This window comes from Sceloporus undulatus, chromosome 4 (assembly GCF_019175285.1).
Source record: "Sceloporus undulatus isolate JIND9_A2432 ecotype Alabama chromosome 4, SceUnd_v1.1, whole genome shotgun sequence".
NCBI classification, from domain to species: domain Eukaryota; kingdom Metazoa; phylum Chordata; class Lepidosauria; order Squamata; family Phrynosomatidae; genus Sceloporus; species Sceloporus undulatus.
The window spans coordinates 175,059,234-175,086,782 of NC_056525.1; the positions used below are offsets into that span (position 1 = coordinate 175,059,234).

The window sequence follows — 27,549 nt, forward strand, 5'->3', positions numbered from 1 at the left end:
TTTTGAATTGTGCCCAGAACTGGATGCATTATTACAGGTGATGCCAGACCAAAGCAGTATAGAGTAGCACTATTGCTTCCCTTTAGACACTACTTCTGTTGATACAGCCTAAAATTGCATTGGCCTTTTTAGCTGCCACATCACATTGTTGACTCATGTTCAGTTTATGGTCTACTAGGACTCCTAGATTGCTTCCACATGTAGTTGTGTTACGCTAGGTTCCCCTATCCTATATCTATGCATTTCATTTTTTTCTGCCTAAATGCAATATCTTACATTGCTCTTGGTTGAAATGCATTTTGTTAGTTTTTACCCAGCTTTCTAATCTATTCAGTTCATTTTAAATTTTGATCCTGTCCTCTGGGATATTAGCTACTCCTAAGTTACTGTCGTCCGCAGATTTGATAAACATGCCCTCTATTCCCTCATCCTAGTCACTGATAAAGATGTTGAAGAGCACTGGGCCCAGGACAGAACCCTGTGGTACCCTGCTAGTCACTTCTCTCCAGGATGAAGTGGAGAAACAGGCTTGAGGTTCACAAGATGATTAGATTCTCTAGAAACATTTACATCATATTTGTTCCAAGGTTTACATTGGCAATGGCACAATGACACCTGTAAAGAGACCTGCTCGTCTTCAAATTAACTTCAGTAATTGTAAGAAGTGTCTCAGGCTGCAGCATTTAAAGCTATAATTCAAGTTGATAGCATAAGCTTTCATAGACTTCATCAGATGCTTATTACATACTGCAGAAATAATCCAGTTTGAGACTGCTTTAACCGCCCTGGTTCAGTGTTAAGAAATTCTGGAAACTACTTTTGTGAGACATTTAGCCTTTTTTGTCAGAGAGCCCTGGTGCCCCAATAAACTACAGTTCCCAGGATTCCCTAGCACTGAGCCAGGACAGTTAAAGCAGTCTCAAACTGGATTATTTCTGCAGTGTGTTTTGGACCTATGAAAGCTTATGCTATTAATTTATTTCTATCAATGTCAAAGGTGCTACACAATCCTTTTGCATACTGATCTGGACTAAAACAGGTGTGTATAAGTGCTTCTGTGTATACATAAAGGTTTCAGTCCCCTCCATGTCTCCTGCTATGTTGGCAGTTGGCCATGTTACACTAAGGAATGGACTGGATGAAGATGAACAAATCGTTGCTTAATGCAGGCAAGGCAGATGTGCTCCTGGTCAGTTGAAATCAAGGAATAGTCATTCAGCCTATGCTGTGTGGGATTACACTCTCCCTGATGACTTTGGTGTGCAGTTTAGATGTAATGAATTCATTCTTGAATATTGGCACAGTTACAACTTCTGAGCCAACTGTGTCAATTTCTGGAGACGTTTGATCTAGCCATAGGCACACATAAGATAGTCACATTGTGTTTGGATTATTGTAATGTACAATAGGAAAGTGCGCCTTTGAAGTTTGTTTAAAAACTTCACCTGATACAGAGGGTCACAGCCATATTGTTGACTTTGCTGGTCAGTGTTGGAAGCACCCAGCCTCCTTGCTGTTAGAGCTTCACTGGCAACTGCTCTGTTTCTCTGCACAATGAAAGTGTTGATTATTAATGTGTATTTGTATATATATATATATATATATATACAGTATACGCGCTCGTTGACTTTTGAGAACCCCATGAATTTTATAGCGTTTAGGTTAGTATTTGGATGGAATACTTCCAAGGAATACCAGGTGCAGTAGGCTACATTTCAGGGGAAGACATTGGTTATTCCCTATGAAGCACCAAATGGCTGGGGTCATGTTTTTAAAGTTTTATTGTTTTTGAAGTATCTTTCGTGAGCTTCCCTTGGGTCCAATTTAGGAAACAGGCAGTGTATAAAATAAAATAAAAAAATTGGACTGTGTTAGTCTGATCTTTTAGGGGTTACAATGGACAGCCCTTTTCTTGGTCCTCCCATTCTCACATGCATGTTTTGGTAGGGATGCTAGAGATACTCCTCTGTAGATGACACTAGTTGTTCTGAGGCTGTGGAACTCCCTTTCAAGGAGAAGTTACATTGTCCCTTCCCTATTGTCCTGCCATCAGCAGTCAAATATTATGGAGACAGGCTGTTAGCAACTAACTGACTGTGCAGAATGGAATTTGAATTGGTGTTATATTCCTACTGATGTGCCTTTCAATTACAGTGTAATTCGAGTGTATTTATAGTTTGTTTAATTGTGATTTAACATACCATATTTTGTCTGCTTTTATCTGTGCCTATGTCTTACTCTTGGAATCCCCATTCTCTGAGAATGGTGAGATATAGGTCAAAATAAAAATAGAGGCTGGTTATCAGAAGGGCACCTTCAACTTTGGGCCCATACAGACAGGTCAAAATAAAGCTGCTTCGGGTCACTTTGGAGGTGTGCTGTTTAAATCATGCATGCATGCATTCTAATAGTCCGGAAGGTGTGCCAAAGCCGCGTGGCTTCTGGACTCTTAGGATGCATGCATGATTTAAATAGCATACCTCCAAAGTGACCCAAAGCAGCTTTATTGTGGCCTGTCTGTATGGGGCCTTTGTTGATATATCTATGTGATCCTTTCAGTTGTGGCATTAATACAAAAGCTGTAATGTGTTGCGTGTCCTTTGGGATTTTACATTCCTAAACAAAGCTGCAGTCCTACACTTACTTGGAAGAAAATCCCATGGACTTTCTGAGTAGACATGTATAGAATTGCACTGTTACCTTGCATTAGCAAGGTTAAATATAATATCTGTTTAAGATGCTCAGTAGATATTCTTATTTCATATACGCAGTTAATAATTGCACCCAATTTTCTAAAGGGTGGAGGAGGGACTGTGGAAACATTTACTGGTAATCTTTAAGGAGCACGTAAAGTATAAGTCAGTAAGAAACTTGCACTGTGAGCTGTAAATTCAATATCACTAAAGTTTAATTATATTTTAAGCACAGAAATATTTTGATAACACTAGACTGTGCCAGCATTTGAATATAATAATGTGAGCAACTGCAGGAACCCTAACTTACTGAATACTTGCAAGGGGAGGAGCTAAACCCAAATGAGGCTTCACTCCTTAGCTCTAAATTCTAGGCCTAAATTAGTCCCAAATAGAGTGGACTAATTAAAATAATGGAACTATAGACTTTTCAGGTACCTATTGATTCAGTGTGTTAACTATAGTTGGGCCTCAAATTGGATTTAGGCCTAGAGTTTGCCATTGCAAAAGAGATGTTGATAACCAAAATTAATTTTTGTTTGTTTCAGGTAAGCTTTTCAGTGCTGAGTTATTTTGAGCCAGATGTTTAAGTAAATAAATAGCTGCTAAGATCCTGCTGCTGCACATGCCTTGCCTATTTACATTTTCAGTTCATAGCTGACAGTGCTGTTTTTAAGGACTGAGTCATTAGTAAACCTGCACATATGTCTCAGGGCAAGTTGCAACAGATATAAAGCTTGACTCTGGATGGGTAATTTCTAAGTAGATCAGAAAAAGTTCACATACAAAGGGTGAAACTGTTCCACTGAGTGTCCATAACAATCCTATCTAAATCCCCCAAATAACAGCCAATTCAAATAAAATTATCTTTGGCCTTAATGTTTTGAAAGATGCTGAAGAGTTGTCCCAATTCCAAGAGAAAAAAAATCCATAATCCCCCCTCTCCCCACCCAATGTACAAGTGTCACATGATCTCTGATGGGTGCATGTTTAGAATTTGGTGTGCATGTATGTATATGTTAAATCTGGAAGCAGTAAGCTAGCTCTTTCTAAACCTTTGCATTTAGATATTTAGAGAATTCTCCCCAAAGCTTTTGTTACAATGTCAAAATATGTGGGGTTCTGTTGGAACATATGAGGATTTCTGGTGAGGAATCTATAAATTCATGTGTCGGTAGTATACAGCAATATAATAAAATTTTCCACTTAGGTATGCTCTTCTTTTTAGATACAGTTTTATATCTTGCAAGATATTGATGCCTTCTGAATATCATGCCATCAGGTCTATCATATACTAAGTCTGTGTAGTTGATGCTTACATGGTTTCATTAAACTAAATCTAAACAGCTGACATCATGTTAGTCTGGTGGCCACAAAAGCCTGCCTCTCCATAAAATTATGTCTTCCCATTGTTCTGTCTAGTTCAGTGGTGACTTTTAAAGATCTGAATTTACATATTATATATTACCAGAGGTACCCAGACCTGAACATGCTACCATTATATACAAAGCAGGCTTTCTACTCTGAGCTTTGTGTATATGTGTGTTTGTTTTTTTAAAAACAAAACATAGTGGCAAGATTGGGGCTCTTGTCTTTCAGAAAAACACTTGGTCACAAAGACAAGAAAATAAGTTGGTGGGAAAGTTTTAACATCATTTCCAGGCAGTGTGTACTTATCTGTTAGGCTCATCATAAGGGGATGAATTAACAATATGCTTCCAGAGGCGCAGTGACTTAGCATTTTTATGCTGAACTTTTGTGTGTGCATATACTAGTTGGTGACTACCATTTGAAATGGCTTAGATAATATGTCTAGGAACTTGGTAAACTTGGTAAAAAGAACTTACAACCAGTCTTCATGATTTTATCTTGTTTCCAGACACCCACAGTTAATACCTGTGCTGCTTGTGTACATTAGACAGTTCCATGTTGCACTACACTAATCATACATTTCTGAACATATGACTTCATTTTGATGTGCAGTGTTCTGGTTGAATGGGGCTTGATTGGATATTTTTCTTGTTTGTATTTACTGCTTATCTTTAAATAAATAATGTTGATCATACAATTTTATGTTATTCATAGTTGTATGGCATAAGCTTTCTGGACTGCTAGAAGACAGAGAACCCCAATGCAAATAATTTAAGTCATAATCACAATGCAGTGGAGTACAGAAGACAAAACAGCTAACCAGAATTACTTAGCTAGGGTGGAGGCTGCTGTATCAAAGCTGCCTTGTAAGCCTGCTATTCTTATCTCCATGGTGCAAATTGTTAATGGTTTATGGTGTGCACAGATACCCTTCTCTAATTTGATAATACTGCATAAGAAATTAACCTCACTGGTATGACTCAAAAATAATGCTAACATCAGTACTTACATATAGCCACCAGACTTTATCTGAAGCTGCCACATGAGAGGTTTTAGCTATCAGTGGAGAAGGCCTGATTCAGCATACTGGGAAGTATTTGTTTGAAGAGTTCTGCAAAAGCAGCCTGAGCATCGGTAGCAAAGCATAATTGTTCCCAAGCAGTTAATCCAGTCACCATGAACTATAACAAACCTGTGGTGGGTTATTCAGTTACTATGTTTCTTAGCCACAGAGTTCAGTTGGTGAACCAAGGAAAAGGCAGGTGACGTTCATTGTAAAGGGGAGGCATGACCAAATTCTGCCTAGCGCTGTACTGCGAAATAAAAAAATTAGTCATGCTCTCATTGTTTAGGAGAATGACTTGTATGGGAAAGAAAGGTTGAACTACATGAGGAAAAGGAAGATAGTCCTTTGAGAACATGCCAAATCATACCCTTAGGCTCTTAGTAGCATATCCTAATCAACACTGGAGTATACAGGCTTTCATCTGTGGAGACTGCAAGAGTTCCATATCTACCAAGGTGGGTATGATAATTTGCTCAAAATGACAGGAGCAGCAATAGGTGCTTAGGGTGTTGGGAAAAGTTTATTATCAGACATGTTTGGATCATCTTGTTTGCTATGTTTTATAAAGCTAAGATTGATCTTGCATAGTTCTTTACAAGAATTCTGTTCTTTTAACAGGCAAAGCGAAGATTGGAACTAGGAGAGAGTGGACAGCAGTTTCTCGCTGAAGGATTAAGGACACCAAAGGGAAAAGGAAGAGCTGCAACTAGAAGTCCAGATAGTCCAAGAAGTAAGGGATCTTTTTGGTTGGTTATGTGGCAAATTTTGAGTCTTAAATAAAAGGAAAAGATAAACAACCCCTTCCAAAGGATTGCAGTAATCTTAATGCAAGTTAGTTTTAGTCAAAAGTATGACATCTCATCTCACAGCATAATTCCTCTGTTTCATATCTGAGAATAAAAAGGCTCCCAAAACTCAACAACTGGTTTATCGTACTGAAATAATATAGCCACTACTTTTTAAACTGTGGCAAACAGTAAAAAATTATTTTTGTGCTAAACATTTGATTTTTGCTTATAGTGAAGTTAAAATATCTGTTATGCATGATTCATCTTAAATTTAAGGTGGTTAAAAAAAAAGACATGGATGGTAATCTGTCTTGAAGTTGTCAGTTGGCTTCCTCAAGGCCTGCATCCCCACTTCAGAAATGATCCAGGTTGACACCACTTTAACTGCCATGGCTCAATGCTAAGAAATCCTGGGATTTGTAGTTTGTTGTGGCACCAGAGTTCTCTGACAGAGAAGGCTAAATATCTGACAAAACTACAAATTCCAGAATTCCATAGCACATGGCAGAATTCCATAGCACATGACAGTTAAAGTGGTGTCAACTTGGATTATTTCTGCAGTGGGGATGCAGCCAGTAGCATGTGTAGTTTACTTAACTTTTGGAAGCCCTGCCAGAACTCCTATCTAATCCTGCTCATATTTCCTAATTCTGCAACAAAAGGACATCAAGATGTGTTTTCAGAAGGCTGAAATGAGGACTTAGCGAAGAGATTAAATTTTATAGCATTATATAGTAAACCTGATACTGCATTTTTCAGTATCCTGGGCAATGCCCTCAAAGAGTTAGTGCAGGAATTGTTATGCTTAATGATATAGAGCAGACATTCATTTGTCATAACTGATCAGTGGGATGTTATAAAGGAGGAATTAATAATAATAATAATAATAATAATAATAATAATTTATTTCTATACCGCTATTCCAACGATCACAGCGGTGTACATCAAAGAGTAAGACAAAACATCAGCATGACAATAATACAAAGTTAACAATTAAGAACAGTAAAAACTAACAACACCCTATACAAGTGGCTGTGTAGAATGGAATACACAAAAACATTGCCAAGGGGAAGAGAATGACCACAAGGCTCATGGGGGGAAAGCCTGGTGGAACAAAAAAGTCTTCAAGTTCTTCTTGAAAGCATCGAGGGAGGTGGAAGTACGGAGCTCATTGGGGAGGGAGTTCCAGAGCTGAGGGGCTGAAATAGAGAAAGCCCTCTGAGCTGATACATATCGGGTGTCTGGAACTCTTAAAAGATGTCTTTCACCCGACCTGAGAGTGCGGGGCGGATTGTATGGGGAGAGGCGGTCCTCCAAGTACCCTAGGCCCAAGCCATTTAGGGCTTTATAGGTGATAACCAACACCTTGTATTCGGCCCGGAAGCGAATAGGCAGCCAATGGAGATCTTTTAGGACTGGTGTTATATGGCTGGCCCTGGAACATTCAGTAACCAGCCGAGCATCCATATTCTGCGCTAATTGAAGCTTCCGGGTTTGGTACAAGGGTTGCCCCATGTAAAGCGCATTACAGAAATCTAATCGAGAGGTTACCAGAGCATGTATAACGGTTTCAAGGTCCCCCCGGCCAAGGAAGGGTCGCAGTTGGCATATCAGCCGAAGCTGATAACAGGTGCTCCTGACCGTCGCATCCACCTGAGCAGTAAGGTGAAGCGACGAGTCCAGAAGCACCCCCAAACTGCGAACAGAGTCCTTCACAGGGAGCGTGACCCCATTCAGGACAGGTGGAAAAATTTCCTTACCTGGGCCAGGAGAGCCAATCACCAGTACTTCCGTTTTCTCTGGATTCAGGCTGAGTCTGTTTTCCCTCATCCAGCCCATTACCGACTCCAAGCAAGCATTAAGAGGAGAGATGCCATCCCTAGTTACTACATCAGTCGGAGACACAGAGAAAACTATTTGGGTGTCATCAGCGTACCGTGTCTCCGGATGATCTCTGTTAGTTTTCGTAAGCAACTACAAGAGTTAATTCAAGGAATAGCCCTCCATATACAGCCCACTCTCCTTATCGGAGAACTTGCCATCCGTGTATTTATCCATGGATGGCAAACCCCCGTTTCGGTTAATGGTGGTGTGTGCACATGACTGCACTAGTGGATGCGCACACACCACACCACCATTACTTTTAACGGGACTAGAGCCTGCATGGATTTTTGTATCAGTGAGGGGGGAGGGGAGTCCAGAATGGATTCCTGCAGATTCGGAAGTCTGACTATATGCACTTGCCTGAGGTTTACAGTCTGCCAGTTCTCCTCTGAGTCCTATCAGTCAGAGCAATATGCTGTGTGAGAACATGAGAGAGGGCCTTCTCTGTTGTGGCTCCCCACTTGTGGAACACCCTCCCCTTTGAGGTCCAATTCGCACCACCATTCCTGATGTTTAGACACCAAGTAAAACATGGTTGTTCATGAAACAATAACTTGAAATAATTTTTAACTGTTTAAAATTATTTTTGCTTTTTAAAAGTAATTTAATTATTACTATCTTAAACTGATTAGTCTTTATTCTTTAAATGTTGTATTGTACACCATCTTGATATTTCTGCCTAAAGAGTGGGATATAAATATTTTAATAAATCTATATAAATAATAAAATAATTCACAAGTTGGATCTTGGAAAGGAATATGTGCAATCATGAAGCATTTTTAAAACTCTGTCCTTGACCTGCATTGTATAACATCAATTACCTTTTATTTATATAATAATAATGTAGCTATTCTGTACCTTTACTTTCCCAGAGGAGAGTAACTCTCCTTGTTTTCTTGTCCCCCCCTCCTTTTTAGCTGCACGAGTCTTAGCTAGCAGTACTTCAAAGAGCCCTCTCCCATTTTTCTGCTGTGTTTTAAACTTCAGTTTTTTTGCTGTGTTTTAAACTTCACTGCTTTAGCCATCTCTTCATTTTTGTCTTTTTCCTCCTTCTGTCCCTAATTTTATAAGTAATGTTAAGGTGTGCCCCTAAAAAAAAAACCCTCCATATTTCTTATGACAATCCCTCCTTTTTGCATCAAGGATTCCTCTCCCCCAGAATTTTGGTATGAAAGTGGCAATCGCAGTTTGGGCAGTAACAGCAACAACAACAACAACAAAAAACCATTTTGTAGTGTCTACCTTTCATAGCTAGCTCAATGATGTATGGCAGTCGCCCCTATGAAGCAGAACTTGAATAGTAGCCGAAAACAGTCATATTTTGAGAGATCTATTAGGATACCTTGGTGAGTTATTGCGGTCACACACATTCACTTTTATTATTACAGAGACATTTATTCTATTTATTTATTCTATTTATTTGTATCCTGCTCTTTTCCCAGGACTAGGACTCAGAGCAGCTTCACAGCATTAAATAAAATAAAATTAAAAATAAATAATAATAATAATAATAATAATAATAATAATAAGTACATTAAAAGGAATTAAATTATTATAATATTAAAACAGATAGTTATTAAAAGAATAAAACATATTTTAAAAAGATAAAATTATAAATAAGAGGGGGGAAAACTAACAAATTTTAAAAATGGTCCAACATCCCAGCCTGTCCTTATAGCAATTCCTTAAATGCCTGTGTGAACAGGAGGTCTTCACCTGCTGGCGGAAGGCCATCAAGGAGGGAGCCATTCTGATCTCCCTGGGCAGGGAGTTCCAGAGTCTAGGGGCACCCACTGAGAAGGCTCTCTCTCGTGTCCCCACCAACTGTGTTTGTGATGGTGTTGGGACAGAGAGAAGGGCTTCTCAAGAGTCTGGGCCATGCCAGAGATATGGCAACTATTCAGGGAATCCTACCTTAGGACTGATTAGATTCCATTAATTTAACAGATATTTGTTGATCTCTTTCAACATGGAGGTTTGGACATATCCTCCAGTTTGCTGTTTTTTGGTTTCTGCTTATGGTTTCTGTTTTGCTCTTATTCCCTATTGGTCTATTTTTCTGTTCTTTTATCATTTCTTGAAATAAGCCATGGCAAAGGCGATTGTATGGGGGGATAGGTTCGGGCACAAGAAAGAGTCACTAATTAGCTTGCAGTTATGTGTGAATCTGGTCATTGTATTGATTTTATAACAATGAAATGTTATGTTAGTTTCTGAACTGTCATGACATAAGCTTTTTTCTTTAAGCTCCCAAATCTCCTTCAGAAAAGACACGATATGATACATCACTTGGTCTCCTTACAAAGAGGTTTGTTCAGCTTCTGAGCCAATCTCCAGATGGTGTTGTAGATTTGAACAAAGCAGCAGAAGTCCTTAAGGTACAAAAAAGAAGGATCTATGATATCACCAATGTTCTGGAAGGCATCCATCTCATTAAGAAAAAATCAAAAAACAACATTCAGTGGATGTAAGTTATCACAGCTCTGTATTCTTGTTTATGGAAATGTTGCTTGGCTTTCAATTTCACCTTAATATTTTTGATGACAAATTTTCATGAGCAAATATCCTCTTCATCAGATGAACAGAGTGCTGTCTCATTTTGGCAAATGGTTATACACATGCTTGGGGGGGTTGATATGAGATTGTAATTGGTGGGATCAGAGAGAATTGAAATGCAAAAAGTGCACACAGTGAACATTACTTTACTGTGCCCATTAATACAGCAGTTCCTGAAGAAGTAAAATAAATGTTCTTGTATTAATGATCTGACACATGACGTTGACCATCTTGTTGAATTCTTGTTTAGCTGTCGTTGAGTTTTTAGGTTCAACAGAGATTACTATGTTGAGACAGGAGACAGTGTCCTTGGAGGCTGAAGTGTTCCTCCTCTGGTTTTTGAATATTGCCACAAAGTCTGTGGGTGCAAATGTGAATTATGTCCCCATGTCTACTGTGGCAACTCAGTTGTAGAGTCCAATAATTTCATCCACAATATACGTTCATGTACCTGCTTATTTTCTAGTACCATCTAGTGAATGGCCTGCTGCATTTTGTGTAGGACATAAAGGCCAGTGTTTATGCAACAGATTAAATGGACAGAAATCTGGCATCTGAAATGGCAGTATTAAAAAACCATTGGATGAACATATTGTCAGTTTCTCTAAAGTGAGCATTTTTGAGTAAAAAACATCAGACAGACTTCAGAGTCCATAGGGGGTTGCAAGCAGATGAAGAATCACCGTGTTACTAGTTCTGCTGCTGCAAACAGTTCGATCAGTGGAATGACCTATTTGATCCTGCCTCATTGTGCAGTAATATTTTATTTCAGCCAGAGACTCCTGCTCATGGTCTTGAGTACAATATCTGATAAAGGTTTGATTTATTCTGTTCCAGAAATGCAATTGTTAAGGAAATATTAAAAATGAAATCATAATAAGACTGGACAGTTTTGATGCTATTAAACTCCTGGCAGAAACATTTTAAAACAATTTAAAGTGGTTGGTTCCATAAATTTGTCATAAGAAACAATTTCATTTTTTTTTTACATCAAGATTTTTACAAAACATTGGATGGTTTCATCAGCCTCTACCATGCTATTGTCCATTTATATCATGCAAAATGGCACATATGTTTAACACATTTTAAAAACATTAGTATTACAAAGATACAAAGGTTCATCTATTGATTTATATTTTTAAGACATGGAGAATGTGATGCATTTCTTTATTATTTTTCTTGTTGGGATTTCCAGAAGTGCGGGCCAAGTCAGTTTATGCTAAGATTTAATAAATAATATAATCAAAACACAAAAGAAGATCAAATGTTAAAATAGAATTAAATTAAGGTCCCAGTTTAACTAGAACAATACACCATTTCTTAGTTTGGAGTTCTGTCATAGTGCTCTGCTTCAGTATCCAGGTGCAGACGAACCCAGTAATATACCAAAAGAGAGTCAGAAAAACAAATTATTTCCTTCAAACTCTCAAATATTTTATTAAATATGCATAAAAATAAATCTTAAGCAAACAATAAAATGGAAATAAGAAAGATAGTTTTCATGTGCTATATAACTACTCGAGAAAGTTCCAGCCAAAAGGCTATTAGTGAATGGTTAGCCTAATGTATTGGGTAGGCCATTGTTTCAAAAGGAGACATCAGAAAAAGATAGGAAGAAGCTGGAAGCCTCTCTGTGCAAAACATGGGGGAAATGTGTTTTCTTTTTTTTAAAAAAACTTGTTTATCCAAACATAGCTTCATTGCTGCCAAATCTTCAAGTTTTGAACTAAATAACCAGATGAAGTCTTAAGAGAATCATCTTTATGCTGAGTTTAGTGAGCTCTAGGAATGGCTGTGAATTCTCAACTTATTTGTTTGAAGGGGCTGCAGTTTGTCTGATTACGGGGGCATGTTAGCAAACTGTCAAGGCTTGTCTAAGGAGGTAGCAGAACTCAACCAAGAGGAGAAGAAATTGGATGAGTTGATACAAAGCTGTTCCCATGACCTCAAGCTACTAAAAGAAGATTCTGAAAATCGGAGATATCCTTTTATTTCATATGAAGCTTTAAGTCCTTGGAGAAATCTGACAATTTTCTAATTTCCTTTAATAAGACTTTTATAAATTGTTTTTCAGCAGTAAATTATATGGTGGTATGTTTGTGTACATCAGGCATGGCATTTATCTGTAGCTCTTATAATAATTTCAAATAGTAGCAAGAGCACATCTTTCAGGCTAAAACCAACACAGTATCAGCTAACCATATGACACACTGAATTTACTGTGTTAGGTTGTAAATCCTTAATTTTAAATATCAGCATGTGTGTAAACAGTAAATATCTTGTTAAACAATGTGACTCATCTATCACATTCTTCTCTGGATTTTTAAACTTAATGCAAAATTTATTTGTTGATATATGCTAGAAAATGAACAATTTTTCCATAATCAACAAATGGGAAATATAGCCTAACAAGCACTACAAAATGCTTCCTGCTCAGTGTGAGTTTATTTTACGTTAGTGCCACTTTATTCCAGTAGCAGATGCCCTTATTTCATTTTACTTTCAGTTAGCCAAACTGAGAAAGAGCTATGAAAGATAGTTTTCATGGGGTACATTTTTAAAATATGTATTTTATTATGTTAATTCCTTTCCCTGAAGTGCTGCTTTTGAACATTTCTTTAACATGGATTACATTAGCATATGTTAGGTATGATGATATTCGAGAAATTGGTAGTCTTAAAGACCAAACTGTTATACTTGTGAAAGCTCCTCCAGAAACAAAACTTGAAGTGCCTGACCCAGCAGAGGTGAGACGTAATTTCTTTTCTTGCACAGGACAAATAGTGTAGTTTCCTTCATTAAGTCAAATGATCAGTGTTAAAACTAATGCTTACAATTTGCAGGGTTTTTGTTTTGTTTTGGGGTTGTTGTTGTTGTTGCCATATTTGCATGTGTAGGCTGTATTCGCAATGCAGACACAATCCAGTTTGTTAACTACCATGGCTCAATTCAAAGATATAGCTGTGTTAGTCTGCGGAATCAGTATGTAGAGAGATCTTGTAGAACCTATGAGACTAACTGAAAGAAAAAAGGTGGCAGCATGAGCTTTTGTAGACTTCAGTCGATTTCCTCATGCTGCCAACTTCTTTCTTTCAGTTAGTCTCAAAGGTGCTACAAGATCTCTACATACCATGGCTCAATGCTATGGAATTCTGGGAACTGTAGTTTTCTGAGATATTTAGCCTTCTTCTTCAGAGTTCTGGAGCCACAACAAACTACAAATCTCAGAATTCCATAGGAAGGATCCATGACAGGTAAAGTGGTGTCAAGCTGGATTATTTCTGCAGTGCAGATGCAGCTGATATGCTTTATTGAATGGAATAGCTTTTATATACAACAAAACATTCTGGAAAACCTTTAAAATTGTTTGGAAAGTCTATCATCTGTGATGTTTTTTCCTAATGATCACATCTTGGGCCCAGAAAACTTTTAGCAGGTAGCGCAGAGCTTTGAGTGTCAGTAATATGCTCTCCATAGTATGCACCAGAAACAGTTTAGCTGCCACATTTTGCTCGAAATCAAGCTGCTGGACATTTTTTTATGGTAGCTACACATAGAGCACATTACAAAGGCAATTTGTGATGTACCTAAAGTACTGATGACTGTTGCCAGGTTAGATCAACTCAGGAAAGATAATAGCTTGAGTACTAAGCAGACTTGAACTCATTACCACCTGTGAATCCAAAGGCAGTGTAAGATCAAAGAGTACTCCTAGTCTATAAATCTGATTCTTCTGGGAGAGCACCAACAATTCCAGCTTGTCCAGTCCGTGTCCCAGATTTCCTGCTGACCAGCACCATCTCCATTCTTTCAGGGTTTACTTTCCGCTTCTTCATCCTTGTCTAACTCATTATCAAACGCCAGCATTCAAGGGTATTGACTACTTACCAGGTGTTAGGTGACACTAAGCAATAGAACTGAGCATCAGCAACACCTTCCTTCTCTTTGTCAGTTTCTTCTCCATTATTTATTACTTTCTGTCCTGTATTTCATTTAAGGAGCTCATGGTTCTACTCCTGCCCTGATTTTATTTTCATAATGACTACAAGGCTAAGAAGTTGTGCCTGATCCAAAACACCCAGTAAGATGCTTAGCAGAGTGGAAGTTTAAACCTTGACTCTGCCTAGTCTTGGTCCAGCACTTGAAACCCTAGATGAGACTGTCTCGTTTTCAACAATCTGTATTGCCAAATAAAACCTTTCATTGCTAGTTCACCAATGCCATCTGACTTTCCATTCTGCAGTCTTTACACCTTGTTAGTTGGCTTCAGATTATCTGCTGTCTATCTTCTTGCCTAGGACTGTCGTGTCTGTTGTACGTCTGCTAGGTTAACGTATACAAGAATTCCATGTTTAGTATCACTACTAGAAATATGTTTGGCTGCACTCCTTTGGACTAGCTTGGAAACGTCCATCATACACAGGGCTCTTTCTCAAATCGGACATCAAGAGTGAAATGCATTGTGAGGTTGCGTATCATTATGTAGCATCTTAAAGTATTGTTTTGAAAACAGATTAATGTAAAGAAAGATCATATATATCATGCACAGATATTATTTGAATTGGTTATGAAACAGATAAATGAGAACAGCAGTTATCCTGCCCTATATGACTTCATGTGTGTTGAGGGAGGTGAACAGGTGGCAAAAAGGGGAAGAGGAAGTAGGTTTACTTCTTTTGTACAGTAAAAAAATTAATATTTAATAAAAAAAGTTTCTTTACAGAAAGTTTGTACAGAATTTTGAAATGTGTTATACCTCGATGCAGAAATGGCTTTGATTAGCTACTATTTTTGATAAATCTCTACTTTTACTGCAGAAGAATTGTTGAAAACTGAGGTTCTTTGTTTTAACAGAACAAGCTGATCCATTTATCTAGTACTCAAGGCCCTATTGAAGTTTACTTATGTCCAGAGGAAACAGATTATCCCAGTCCAATAAAGACGCAAGATCAAGATCACAATGGAAATATCTCAAGAAACCTTTCCAAAGGTAATTTTCAACAACATTATGAAATGCATCTAGTTTCAAGTGAAACCACAATTGAGTTTGTACTGTTAATGTATGATTGGATGTTGATGCTGTGGAAGGGAGGGTGAAGAGGCAAAAGCCCATCCACTTCTATGCATCCTGTCCATAAAATTTCACAACTTTCTGGAAAAACAGCACTATTATGGCAAATATTCCAAAGAGTTGCTCTAGGCCTAGGGGAAAGCGTATGAGTGTTTGGGGTGACTGCATACTTCAATAGTTGTTTCAGCAACAGCCTAGGCCTGCCTTTTTTGAATCTGCACCCACCACCCTCTGATTTCCCCAAAGAGAAGGCATGGCCTAAGAGATGTTCTTGGCACGATAGTGACAGGATCATAACTGGAGGATATGATGCTGTATGGGTACAGCATCTGTTAGCTAGTCTCTCTAGCCTTGACACCATAAATAACAAAAGGGAGAGGTTTAAAGAACTTTCCCAGTTCATTTTAATGTTGACAGTTGCTTGCAGAGCAGGAAAAGTTACTTTTTTAAAACACTGCTCTAAAATGTTCAATCTGCTTTTCAATGTGGCTTTTCAAAGCTGCTTTTATGAGCTCTTTCACAATCACAATCTTGATCACTTAAAACCATAGTGGCTCTGTTTTTCCACTTAACCTCCCCCCCTCCATTTCTTGTAGATCTTCCTGTTGGTCATAAACATGTATAGTTGTTTTCAGTATTTTAAAATAAGAATGGGAATTTTCTGCGGGGAAATGTAACTTGAAACAATGTCTTTTGGTTACACTGTAGCTTGGTATTCTCATGTAATACATGCTTATTGTAAAGGACTTCATAGCTATGCTGCCATTTCTAGTGGCTCCCCATGAGGTAGACTCTGCACTTAGAGAATCTCTCCTGCTGTTGCTGCCGAAACATGCACTCTTGTTCATGTGGCATCCAAACCACCTCTTCCCTGGGCTAAGCAAAGCAGGAGTGGGAAATGGTATGTTCTATAAACCTGAACAGAGACAGCAGCCTGTCTGCAAAGTAAATGGTGGAGTCGGGGAGGTATCATGGAAGAATTACATGTCAAAATTCTCTCTCACTGTTTTTCATATTTTGTTCCCCCTTTTGATGTACTGTATATTAATGGCATTTTTCAAAACAGATGTGATATCCGATAACTCAGGAAGTCTTCATTGTTCAGTAACTACAACCACCATCTCCCCACTGGCCTCTACCACCAACCTTTTGCAGCAGACAGAGGACCAAATTGCTTCAGGTTTTGAAGGGCCATTTGTGAGCCTATTGCCACCTCTACTTCATGAAGATTATTTGCTCGGCCTTGGTGATGAAGAAGGCATCAGTGACCTCTTTGATTATGATTTTGAAAAAATGCCTGCATTGATGGATGGATATCTATGCAGCTGATTATTCCCTGTCTCTCTCTTCTTCCTGCACCCATATATTTTAAAAAATTAAACCAGAATACCTGTTGTCATTCCATGTTATCTATCTCTTAATTTACTGTATGTCACATTTCAGGATTAGCATACAGAGTGCTTGATGTTTGTAAAGTAATACATCCTTGAATAGGATGAATACAAAGTTGCAGACTCTTATCAGAGTTACCTTAATCCATAATTCCAGTAACTACTGGTTGGTAGATTATGAAGAATGGGGGAACGAGTGTCCTTTATTCTGATTTACTGTTTCTACAAGTTTCATCAAGGGCTCAAGAACTGTTTTAGTCGCACATAGAAATTCTTCCTTAATATTTCAAGCTGTGCCTTCTGTTGAGCGTGTGTATGTGGAGTCCTTGATTTGTACGGACAGTAATACGTATTGAAAAGAAGTGTGTGCAAAATAGAAAAAAAATAACTTTCAAAAGCTTTCTGGGAATGTTTGAATTCTTCTCAAAGTTCAGGAGATTAATATCCCCAAATAGTTTTTCTTGTAAAATACACTTTAAATGTCTTACAATCCTAGGTGAATCACAGAGATGATGGTGCCAGTATACCATGGAGTATTTGGAATACCCAAGTACATATGTATGTAACTATTTGGAGAACTGAAGTCCAGTGTATCATCAGTTTTAGAGCGAAGAGAAAGAGGGTAGGGTAGATTTAATCTAGACCCCTGTTCCTCATGCTGAACAAGTCATTTGGTACTTTTATTTTCCCCAAAGAGCTACTCACGCACAGCCCCATATGCTGGTGACTTGCATGTATTGTCATTTGGTGCATACTGTCGCCCATCCTCCTTTGGATACTTGTGTGGAGGCTTCCACATGATATTAATCTCTAGCTGGATCAAGGTGACAATTTTCTCAATTTTAAAAACTGGAAATTAAAAAAAGTGTATGTTGAGAGTGTCATTTTTTAAAAAATGTACAACAAAGATGCATCCTTCAGATCTGCAGTGTGCAATAGAACTGGTATAGAAAATTTACGGTACAGAGTGGGGCTTTGTGTTAAAGTGCCTACTAGAAATGCACTGTGGGCTTTTTCGGCAAAGGGATATGCCAAGCTTCACTTTTCAAAACACTGTGTTTATTTTGGTAGGTTAATTGCCTCTGCTTCCAGTTTTGGAAGCTGATACATCACCCAAAGTGTAAATATATCTGTTAGTACTTGCTTTATTGAATAGTAATTTATAACTCTTTACTGGTGTGGTATATCTTCTGAGAGGAATAGAATTCATGCCCAGTTGTGTAAAACATTGCCACTTTAGGTTAATTGGTTGAATATCCTAAACAGTTTGCATTGCCTTTTTTCTATCTGATACTTAATAAAATACTGAAATGTTTGCGTTTTATATATATGTGTGTGTATGCAGGTTTTCTGGTACCACTGAGATGCTGCTACAGACACTTACACATGAAATTGCTGAGTAATAATAGTATGAAAGCTGTATGATTGAACCTTAGAATATAATTGTGTAAAAAGGGCAACACATTAAGAACTGTTAAACAGTGTTAAGTGTGCTTTTATATATGTACAAACCTGTGCATAGTTCATTGGATATTTAAGTTGTGTGTTCTTTATATTTTAGTCATCTAACAATTTTGTACAATAGGAACAAATTTGTAAAACCTGCCAGAATGTTTTATAGCTGGTTTGTAATTTCTTGAGGGAAAAAAAATAACGCGAGTCTGTATATAAATAAATAAAAATACAGTATTTAAAGCTTGTCTTGTGGAGGAAAGTAAAAGTATTGTGTGAGCATGAATGCTTTTATGGTATGAAGGGGATCACTGGGTAGAATGAAATGAAAGGGAAAAATGTTATATGCTATTTTGTACAATTTACATACTTCCTCAATGTCAAGGCAAAATACTAACCATAAGTATGCTAATTCTGCAAAACTGTAAAATAATGTAAAAAAACAAAGTCCAGAAATAGCTTTCCATTTGTAAAGACAATTTGTTCTCAAGCAGTGACCATGCCTTTCAAATGTATGTAACTGACAGTTTTTTAAGGTATTCAATAAAGCTTTATATCTATATATAATTGGATTTGACATACTGTACATTTTACACCAAATGGGCAGCAAATAAAACAGTTTTCGTCCCAGAGTGGCTTTGCTTCTGGTGCCCTCTTAGAGGTAAGAGAAACTGGGTGGTGTTAAATGGAGCTGTGTATTGTACTTAACTGAGAGCAAGCATGGTGCAGTGGTTTGAGTGTTGTACTACAACTGGCTGGGAGATTAGGATTTGATTACCCACTTGGTCATGGAAACCCACTGGGTTGACCTTGGGTGAGGCACACACTCTCAGCCCCTGAGACAGGTTTGCCATAAGGTGGAAGCAACTTGAAGGCACACAGCAACAATTGTACTTAAGCTTACCATTTATTCCAACTGATTTTGAAGATAGTACAGTAAAATGTGTTTAGCTACAGCATGCAACCTGTAGTTTGAACCCTATTGGGACTATATGAACGTAAGAAATTCGCTTACAATTGGTCCAATTAATGTTATTATCACAAGTGACTTCAACCAGGAGTTACTCCCGCAGTATCTGACTATTGCAGAGATTGAATTTGAAGCTGGAGTGTGACTTACCCAAGATCACCCAGTGGGTTTCCATGCTCAAGCAAGAATTTGACCTGTTCGCCAGAGTCAAAATCCAACAGTCAGACCATTACGCCACACTGGCTCTTCTAATTTCAGACACACCACCATAAACACTGAATCATACCAGATACACAATATATCCTAGATTGTGAAAACTGGCAGGCTAGGGTTGAGGGGAGAGAGGGTAAAAGGATTCTGAAATGAACAAAGAAAGAGAAAGCCACTGTAAACAAGTAAATTGAAGGTCAGGGGGGTATGGAGCTGTTGGCATGAAAGAGTGGGACAGTACTGTTAACAAAAATGAAAACCACCCTGCAGTGTATGTATGCAGTAATAGAGACATAGGATGTTTGGTTTTTCAAGTTTTATACCTTGCCCTAAAAATAAGAATTTTCTTTGGAAAGTAATGTGTTGAGATTAAGAGCTAGAAATGCCTTATCGGTGTAGGAGAGGGATTATGGCCTCAGCATGTAGTGGAGGAATGGAATAAACTGGAGCAGCCAGTTTGGTCTAAATTGGTCTAATACCCAAATGGGGGGATACGAATTGGAGGCAGAGGTGCACAGGATTTTATAACAAAGGTCCAAAAGACACTACTGTACAGAAATAATCCAGTTTGAGACCGCTTTAACTTCCCTGGCTCAATGCTAGTGAATTCTGAGAACTGTAGTTTTGTGAGTAGAGAGACCTTGTAGCACCTTTGAGACTAACTGAAAGAAATTGGCAGCACGAGCTTTTGTAGACTTCAGTACTTCCTCAGATGCATTTGGATCTGAAGTCTTCCTCATGTGCATTGGGATGTTTTGTGAGACATTTATCGGAGAGCTCTGGTGCCACAATAAACCACAATCCCTAGGATTCCCTAGCACTGATCCAGGGCAGTTAAAGCGGTCTCAAACTGAATTGTTTCTGCAGTGTGTTTTGGACCAAACTGGTCTAGAATATATCAAGGTTTTGGCCTAGATTATTACAGTAGAGTGAAGGCTGCTGAAAAATGGGGTATCTAAATGTCCTTCAAAATGGCATTTTCTTTCCTTGTGAAAGAAGTGGGAAAGTTCTCTAAAAATTACTTCTCCTCAACTCTAGAGGAGTTGGTTTTCTGTGAAGTATACAAGCGAAACAGCCTTCTATCTATGAAGTGCCAGCTTATTTTATTTTAATTTGATCCTTTTAATACTCTGCAAAGGATTTTACACAACAATATCCCAGTCCTCTGAGGGAAGTCTGGTGATTTCAACAGGAGTGGTAAAGCAGTCCAAATGCTTGTTGAAATAAGTCCTATTAATTTTAAGTGAGGGCAATTGGATAATTAAGAATTAATGCAGTTTGACACCGCTTTAACTGCCTTGGCTCAGTGCTGTGGAGTTCTGGGATTTGTAATTTGTTATGACACTGGAGCTCTGACAGAAGGCTAAATATCCAGGAGAGCCAGTGTTGTGTAGTGATTTGAGGCTTGGACTGTGACTCTGGGGCTAGAGTTCGAATCCTGGCTTGGCCATGTAAACCCAATGGGTGACCTTGGGCAAGTCACACTCTCTCAGCCTCAGAGGAAGGCAAGGGGGACAAAGCCATCTGAAGAAACTTGCCAAAGTCCAAAAAATACCACACTGCAGGAATAATCCACTTTGACTGCCTTGGTTCACTGCTAGGGAATCCTGGGAAGTGTAGTTTATTGTGGCACCAGAGCCCTCCGTGACAGAGAAGGCTAAATGTCTCACAAACTACAGTTCCCAGAATCCCCTAGCAATCAGCCAGGGGTCTCAAAGTGGGTTATCCCTGCAGTGTGCTTTGGAGCTAAGGAAATGACTTGATGGCAAGAAGACTTTCCACAGAGCCGTTCCGCGAAGCCAAAGGCGGCCTATTTTGTCCTTCCTGGCGCGCCGTACTGCTCCCTCCGGAAAGAGGCGGGAGGAGGAGCCTCGCAGGGCCCAAGATGGCGGCGCCCAGGCAGAGCTAGAGGCCGCGCGGGGCTTCGGAAGGTGGGTCAGCGGCGGCTGCTGCCCTGAGTCGCCCTTTGGGCTCTCGGCAGCCCCTCTCTCTGCCAGGGAGCTGCTTTTCTCTTCTCTCTTTCGGGATGGAGGAGCCTGGGCTGGGTCTGCGGCTACATTAGGAGGAACTTCCTGACAGTGAGGGCTCTTCGACAGTGGAACAGACTCCCTCGGAGGGGAGTGGAGTGAGTCTCCTTCCTTGGAGGTCTTTGAACGGAGGCTGGATGGCCATCTGTCACAGCAGGGGATGCTGTGATGGAGAGTTCCTGCATGGCAGAATGGGGTTGACTGGATGGCCCTTGTGGTCTCATCTGTGATTCTATACCAGTCGCCCTTCCTGCATCTCCCTTCACTCCCAGCTAAGTAAAGGCAGGGGTGAGGGGGTCTGGGAGTTGCAGTTGGGCCCCCCTGGTTCCCACTTCTGGGGAGCCACCGCAGCTCCCATCACTCCTAGGTAGTAAAGCATTTTGTATTGACTGCACTCCTAGCTAGTGGTGGGGGTTGCTGGGAGTTGCAGTTGGGCCGCCCTGTTCCACACTCCTGGGAATCCACCTCAGTTCCCATCACTCCCAGGTCGTAAAGGCGGAGATGAGGGGGTCTGGGAGTTGCAGTTGGGCCGCCCTGGTTCCCACTCCTGGGGAGCCATCACAGCTCCCATCGCTCCTAAGTAGTAAAGCTTATATTGATGGCACTCCTAGGGGTAGCTGGGAGTTGCATTTGGGCCGCCCTGCCCCTCACTCCTGGGAACCCACAGCATCCCCCTTCACTCCTAGCTTGTGCTGGGAGTTCAGTGGGGCTTCTGTGTGAAAGATGTTCCTGCCTAGCTTCCTTCTCCCCCTGTGGCCCTTTCCCCAATTTTGTCTACATTCTTCTGGATTGGGCAGCTGTGAACTGTTTCATAGTCCAGTGCCACTCGCAAGGGTGGTCTGTGGGCTGATGCTGCTCCATGGACAGTGAACTGCCCATCCTGGGTGAGTTTCTAGGGAAGAAAGAAACAGCTGTAGCCAGTGTGCCTGCAGATATGCTGCTGGCCACTGGCACATGGAGGGGGGAAAAGGTTAACCTTCCATCTAATAGTTTGAGATGGCCTGGTGTATTCATAGGAGCCTCACCACAACTCTTGCCATTAGTGGTAGAATTCAAAGATATAGCTGAGTTAGTCTGTAGTCAGTATATAGAGAGATCTTGTAGCACCTTTGAGACTAACTGAAAAAAAGAAGTTGGCAACATGAGCTTTCCTAGACTTCAATCCACTTCCTCAGGTGTACACTCTCATTTGGTTCTGAAGTCTACTATAGCTCATGCTGCCAATTTCTTTTTTCCAGTTAGTCTCAAAGATGTTACAAGATCTCTCTCCATATTCTTACCATCGATATAAGAAACCTCACTCTCCGGGTAAATGTCTTTTTGAATAAAGAGTGTTGTTGTGCCTTTAAGTAGTTTCCAACTTATGGCAACCAAAAGGCTAAGGCTAAGTCCTAACCCTATCATAAGGTTTACATGGCAAGTTTCTTCACAGGTTTGCCATTGCCTTCCCCCGAGGCTGAGAGAGTATGACTTGCTGAAGGTCACCCAGTGGATTTCCATAGCCAAGCAGGGATCGAACCTTGGTCTCTGGAGTCATAGCTCAACACTCAAACCACTACCACACAGTTTTTGAGTGAAGAGCCCTATCCTATTTCTATTCTCTTTGCCTGGTGTTCTTGGGAGTGTAGGATTGCTGCCATGTGCCCTTTGAGCCAGGGGTCAGCAACTGCAGGTCTCTACATGTCTTTGGACTACAGGTTCCATCAGTCTATGTCAAGTAGGCCAATAGTGAAGGGTGATTGCAGCTGCTGTCCAGCAACGTAGGAAAGGCCATTCTTTGTCCATCTCTGTCTTAAAGGAAGAAGATGGTAGGCAAGGGAAAATAGTCGGTGAGGGTTGGTGACTTTGCTGTAGGTTCCAGGACCTAGCAGCAAAAGTAATTTTGATAGCTGATGGAGTGGACTCTAAAATACGTGAACCTTTGGTGGAAGAGTTTCCCTGCCACAGCCATATAATGGTTGAGGAGAACTTGGGGATGGAGAATGCGCTTCTAGCTGCAGTTCTGCAGCTGGGCAATGAAGAGAGATGCGACTCTCCCAAATCCCCAGTGAGTACAAGAAAACTGTGGGAAGTCAGGAAACTAACATCTCCTTATACAGAATCATAGAGTTGGAAGACAATGCAGTATACATAATACATTGGCTTGAGTCTTTGCTTTGGAGTCCTAGAGATCAAGGTTGAGGTTGAATCCCACCTCAGCCATGGAAACCTACTAGATGACCTTAGGTCCCACGCTCTCAGTCTCAGGGGAAGGCAATGGCAAACCACCTCCTAATAAATTTTACTAAGAAGACCCCCATGACACCATAAATCCAAGTTGACTTGAAGGCACACAACAAGAGTTGAAAAGGGATGCAAGGGCCATCTATTCCAACAGGTATAGAGCTAGAGAGAGAAACAGTGCTCCTCTGGCAACTCCTCTCCTCATCTACAAGCTTTTAGCCAAGTCTTATACACTGAGAATAAGACATATTTATGGGAGTATTGTAATATAACTGAGAAAGAGGTGTTTCAATGTCTGGCAATATCTCATAAGGGAATTAGTGAATTGAAATTATAGATATTAGAATCTATGAAGATAAAATAGGCAAAATAATGTAAGCTATGAGGACCCACTGGGTGACCTTGGGCAAGTAAATCTGTCTCAGCCTCAGAGGAGGGCAATGGCAAACCCTCTCAGAATAAAACTTGCCAAGAAAACCTCAGGATAGATTTACCGTGTGTGTGTGTGTGTGTACGTACGTGTATGTGCCTATTGACTTATGGCAACCCCATTCATTTCATAGAATTGTCTTAGGCAAGGAAGGCCCCTTACAGACAGGCCAAAATAAAGCTGCTTCGGGTCACTTTGGAGGTATGCTGTTTAAATGATGCATGTGTTTAAATGGTGCAGCTTTAGCACAGCTTCTGGATTCTTAGGACACATGCAGAATTTCAACAGCATACCTCAAAAGTGACCCGAAGCAACTTTATTTTGGCTTGTCTGTATGAGGCTGAAGACTCAAGAGATGGATTTGCTAGTCCTTATCTGACAAGACTCTCCTAGACCATCTTTTGAAGGACTATGGAGAGGCGATTCGTGCAGCTAAGAACTCATTCTATGCTGCACGTGTCGCGTCCGCGGAGTCGCGTCCGGCAGAGTTGTTCAGGGTAGTGAGGGAGCTAACTCAGCTCCCTCCTGCCCTGAACCAGATCCTTGAACCTTCTGAGGCCTGCTGCGACCAATTTAACAACTTCTTCGCGGATAAAATCTCTCGGATAAGCGAAGGTCTTGAGGCCAGCCTTAGAGCAGAACCTAGAGTAGAGGTATCCAGGGCATCCGTGAACTTGGTTAGTCTGGATCAGTTTGAGTCTGTCAGTACCGAGGATGTGGACAAGATCCTTGGAAGTGTTAGGAAGACAACATGCTGTCTCGATCCCTGTCCCTCATGGCTAGCGGCACAGGGGGGCCCAGCTGTAACTTTATTGTTACAGCAGATTATTAACACCTCATTGAGGGATGGGCAATTTCCAACAAACCTGAAATTGGCCATAGTAAAACCTTTATTAAAAAAGCCCTCCCTCGACCCCCTGTTGCACAATAATTATCGGCCAATCTCGCTATTGCCATTTCTGGGGAAGGTGATCGAGCGGGCAGTTGCAATCCAACTTCAATCGATCTTGGATGAAACGGAATATCTAGACCCATTTCAAACCGGCTTTCGTGCGGGTTACGGGGTTGAGACTGCTATGGTCGCCTTGGTCGATGATCTCCGTCTGGGCATGGACAGGGGAAGCGTGTCCCTGTTAGTGGTCTTGGACATCTCAGCGGCTTTCGATACCATAGACCATGGTATCCTTCTGGGGCGCCTGGCGGAGGTGGGAATCGGGGGCACTGCGCTCCAGTGGTTCCGGTCCTACCTCTCCGGGAGGTCCCAGATGGTGCAGCTGGGAGACGTGCGCTCCGATGAGAGGGCCCTTACATCTGGGGTCCCTCAAGGAGCCATTCTGTCTCCCATGCTTTTCAACATTTACATGAAACCGCTGGGAGAGATCATCCGGAGACATGGGGCACGGTGTTATCAGTACGCTGATGACACCCAAATAGTCTTCTCTATGTCTCCGACTGATGCAGTGACCTCTCGTGGCCTGTCTGGAGTCGGTAATGGGCTGGATGAGGGACAACAGACTCAGCCTGAATCCAGAGAAGACGGAAGTACTGGTGATAGGTTCCCCCGGTCCGGGGTTGGCGGTGGTTCCACCTGTCCTGAACGGAATCACGCTTTCCGTGAAGGACTCTGTACGCAGCTTGGGGGTGCTCCTGGACTCGTTGCTCCACCTTACATCTCAGGTGGATGCGACGGTCAGGAGCACCTGTTATCAGCTTCGGCTGATACGCCAACTGTGTCCCTACCTCGACCGGGGAGACCTTAAAACTGTTGTACACGCCCTGGTAACCTCTAGGTTGGATTTCTGCAATGCGCTCTACATGGGGCAACCCTTGTACCATACTCGGAAGCTGCAACTTGTGCAGAATATGGCAGCCCGTCTGGTCACTGGCACTGCCAGGACCAGTCATATAACACCTGTCCTTAAAGACTTACATTGGCTGCCTATTCGCTTCCCGGCGCAATACAAGGTGTTGGTAATCACCTATAAAGCCCTAAATGGCTTGGGCCCAGGGTACCTGGAGGACCGCCTCTCTCCGTACAATCCGCCCCACGCACTTCGATCTTCAGGGCAGCTACTGCTAAGAGTTCCAGAGGTGAAATATAATTCCACCTCTAGGAGGGCTTTCTCCATCTTAGCCCCAAACCTCTGGAACGCGCTGCCCTTCGAGCTCCGCTCAGCCACCTCCCTAGCCCAATTTAGGAAGGGGCTAAAAACCCATCTATTCGAACAAGCCTACCCCTGACCAGCAACTCTCCCCCCCCTCGTCAGCACTGTAGGCCGGCATGTTAATTTTATTGTTTTTATTGAATTGTTTTAATGTATATGTATGTATTGTTATTAGATGCTGTTCACCGCCCTGATTTTCAGAAGGGCGGTATACAAATAAAATTTTATTATTATTATTATTATTATTATTATTATTATTATTATTATTATTCTTTCCTGTTAAATATAGCTTACAGCACCTGGTATTTGTTGACAGTCTCCCATCCAAGTACTAACCAGCACTGATTCAGCTTAGCTTGCAAAATTAGACAGGATCTGGTGCCTTTAGTGTATTTAGGGTCACCATAAGACGGAAATGACTTGAAGGCATACAACAACAAATTTTACTTGTAAGGGATTGCTGTAAAGTTAAAGTATGACACATTATTCACTCCTCATTGTGGTTATTTCATTGCACAAAACATTTTTCCATATTTTATTGTGGATATTTATAATTTTATCTCTTACTAAATTAGTTTTAAAAACTGTTTTTAAACAGTCTTTCTTTAAAACTCATGCATCTGAGGAAGTAGACCAAGTCTACAAAAGCTTATGCTACAACTTCTACACACTTAGTCTCAAAGGTGCTGCATTATCCCTTTGCATACTGATATTCCAAATGGGCATGTCTCTTGTTTTTTAAAGGGTTACTTGTGACTTCCAAAAGGTATGTAAGGTTCTCATCAGTTCTGGCTGACACTGCTAACAGTGATATATGGTCTGGGGTATATGGAACTTACCAGGTTGCCTAGTCCTTCCCTATAGGATATTTTGTTAATTTGGGATTGTGCATGAAAATATTATTCTTAAAATAGTAAATAAAATTCATTAATGGTATATATTTTTGGAGACCCTTTCTTCTTTTCCAGATGTGTTTGGCAGTGGGTACAGATTGAATATCCCTTATCCTGAATTCCAAAATCCTAAGTACTCCAGATCCAAAAGTTTTTGAGCTACAACACAGGAAGCATAGTACATACCTGTACTGTATTTGCAAGACTGGAGACAGATGTGGCTGGAGGGAGACAAGAGTATCTGCAAAATATAGGGAATCCACATCTTCTGCCATTGCACAAGTCATCAGTCTCTCTCCAGCCTCATTATGTCTGATTATGCAAATACAGGTATTCCGAAATCCCAAAGAATCAGAAAT

The 27,549-nt window shown here is 40.5% G+C and overlaps 2 protein-coding genes across 8 annotated transcripts in view; both read left to right on the forward strand.

The window, feature by feature from the left end:
* E2F3 (E2F transcription factor 3) overlaps positions 1–18,892 on the forward strand; it is a 29,745-nt gene extending 10,853 nt beyond the window's left edge. For 3 of the 4 annotated variants that reach the window (XM_042465131.1, XM_042465133.1, XM_042465134.1), the window contains exons 2-7: positions 5,749–5,860; positions 10,050–10,269; positions 12,180–12,338; positions 12,991–13,105; positions 15,213–15,348; positions 16,496–18,892. In XM_042465131.1, coding sequence (XP_042321065.1) covers positions 5,749–5,860; positions 10,050–10,269; positions 12,180–12,338; positions 12,991–13,105; positions 15,213–15,348; positions 16,496–16,758 — 1,005 coding nt within the window. In that variant the 3' untranslated portion in view covers positions 16,759–18,892. Of the gene's footprint in view, positions 1–2,470; positions 5,586–5,748; positions 5,861–10,049; positions 10,270–12,179; positions 12,339–12,990; positions 13,106–15,212; positions 15,349–16,495 lie in introns of those variants that run through there. The other variant, XM_042465132.1, reaches the window with a different exon arrangement.
* A 2,412-nt stretch (positions 18,893–21,304) lies between these two features.
* Positions 21,305–27,549, forward strand: part of CDKAL1 (CDK5 regulatory subunit associated protein 1 like 1) — a 332,139-nt gene continuing 325,894 nt past the window's right edge. For 2 of the 4 annotated variants that reach the window (XM_042462009.1, XM_042462007.1), the window contains exon 1: positions 21,390–21,577. The gene's annotated coding sequence lies outside the window, so the exon portion shown is untranslated. The other 2 variants (XM_042462008.1, XM_042462010.1) reach the window with 2 other exon arrangements.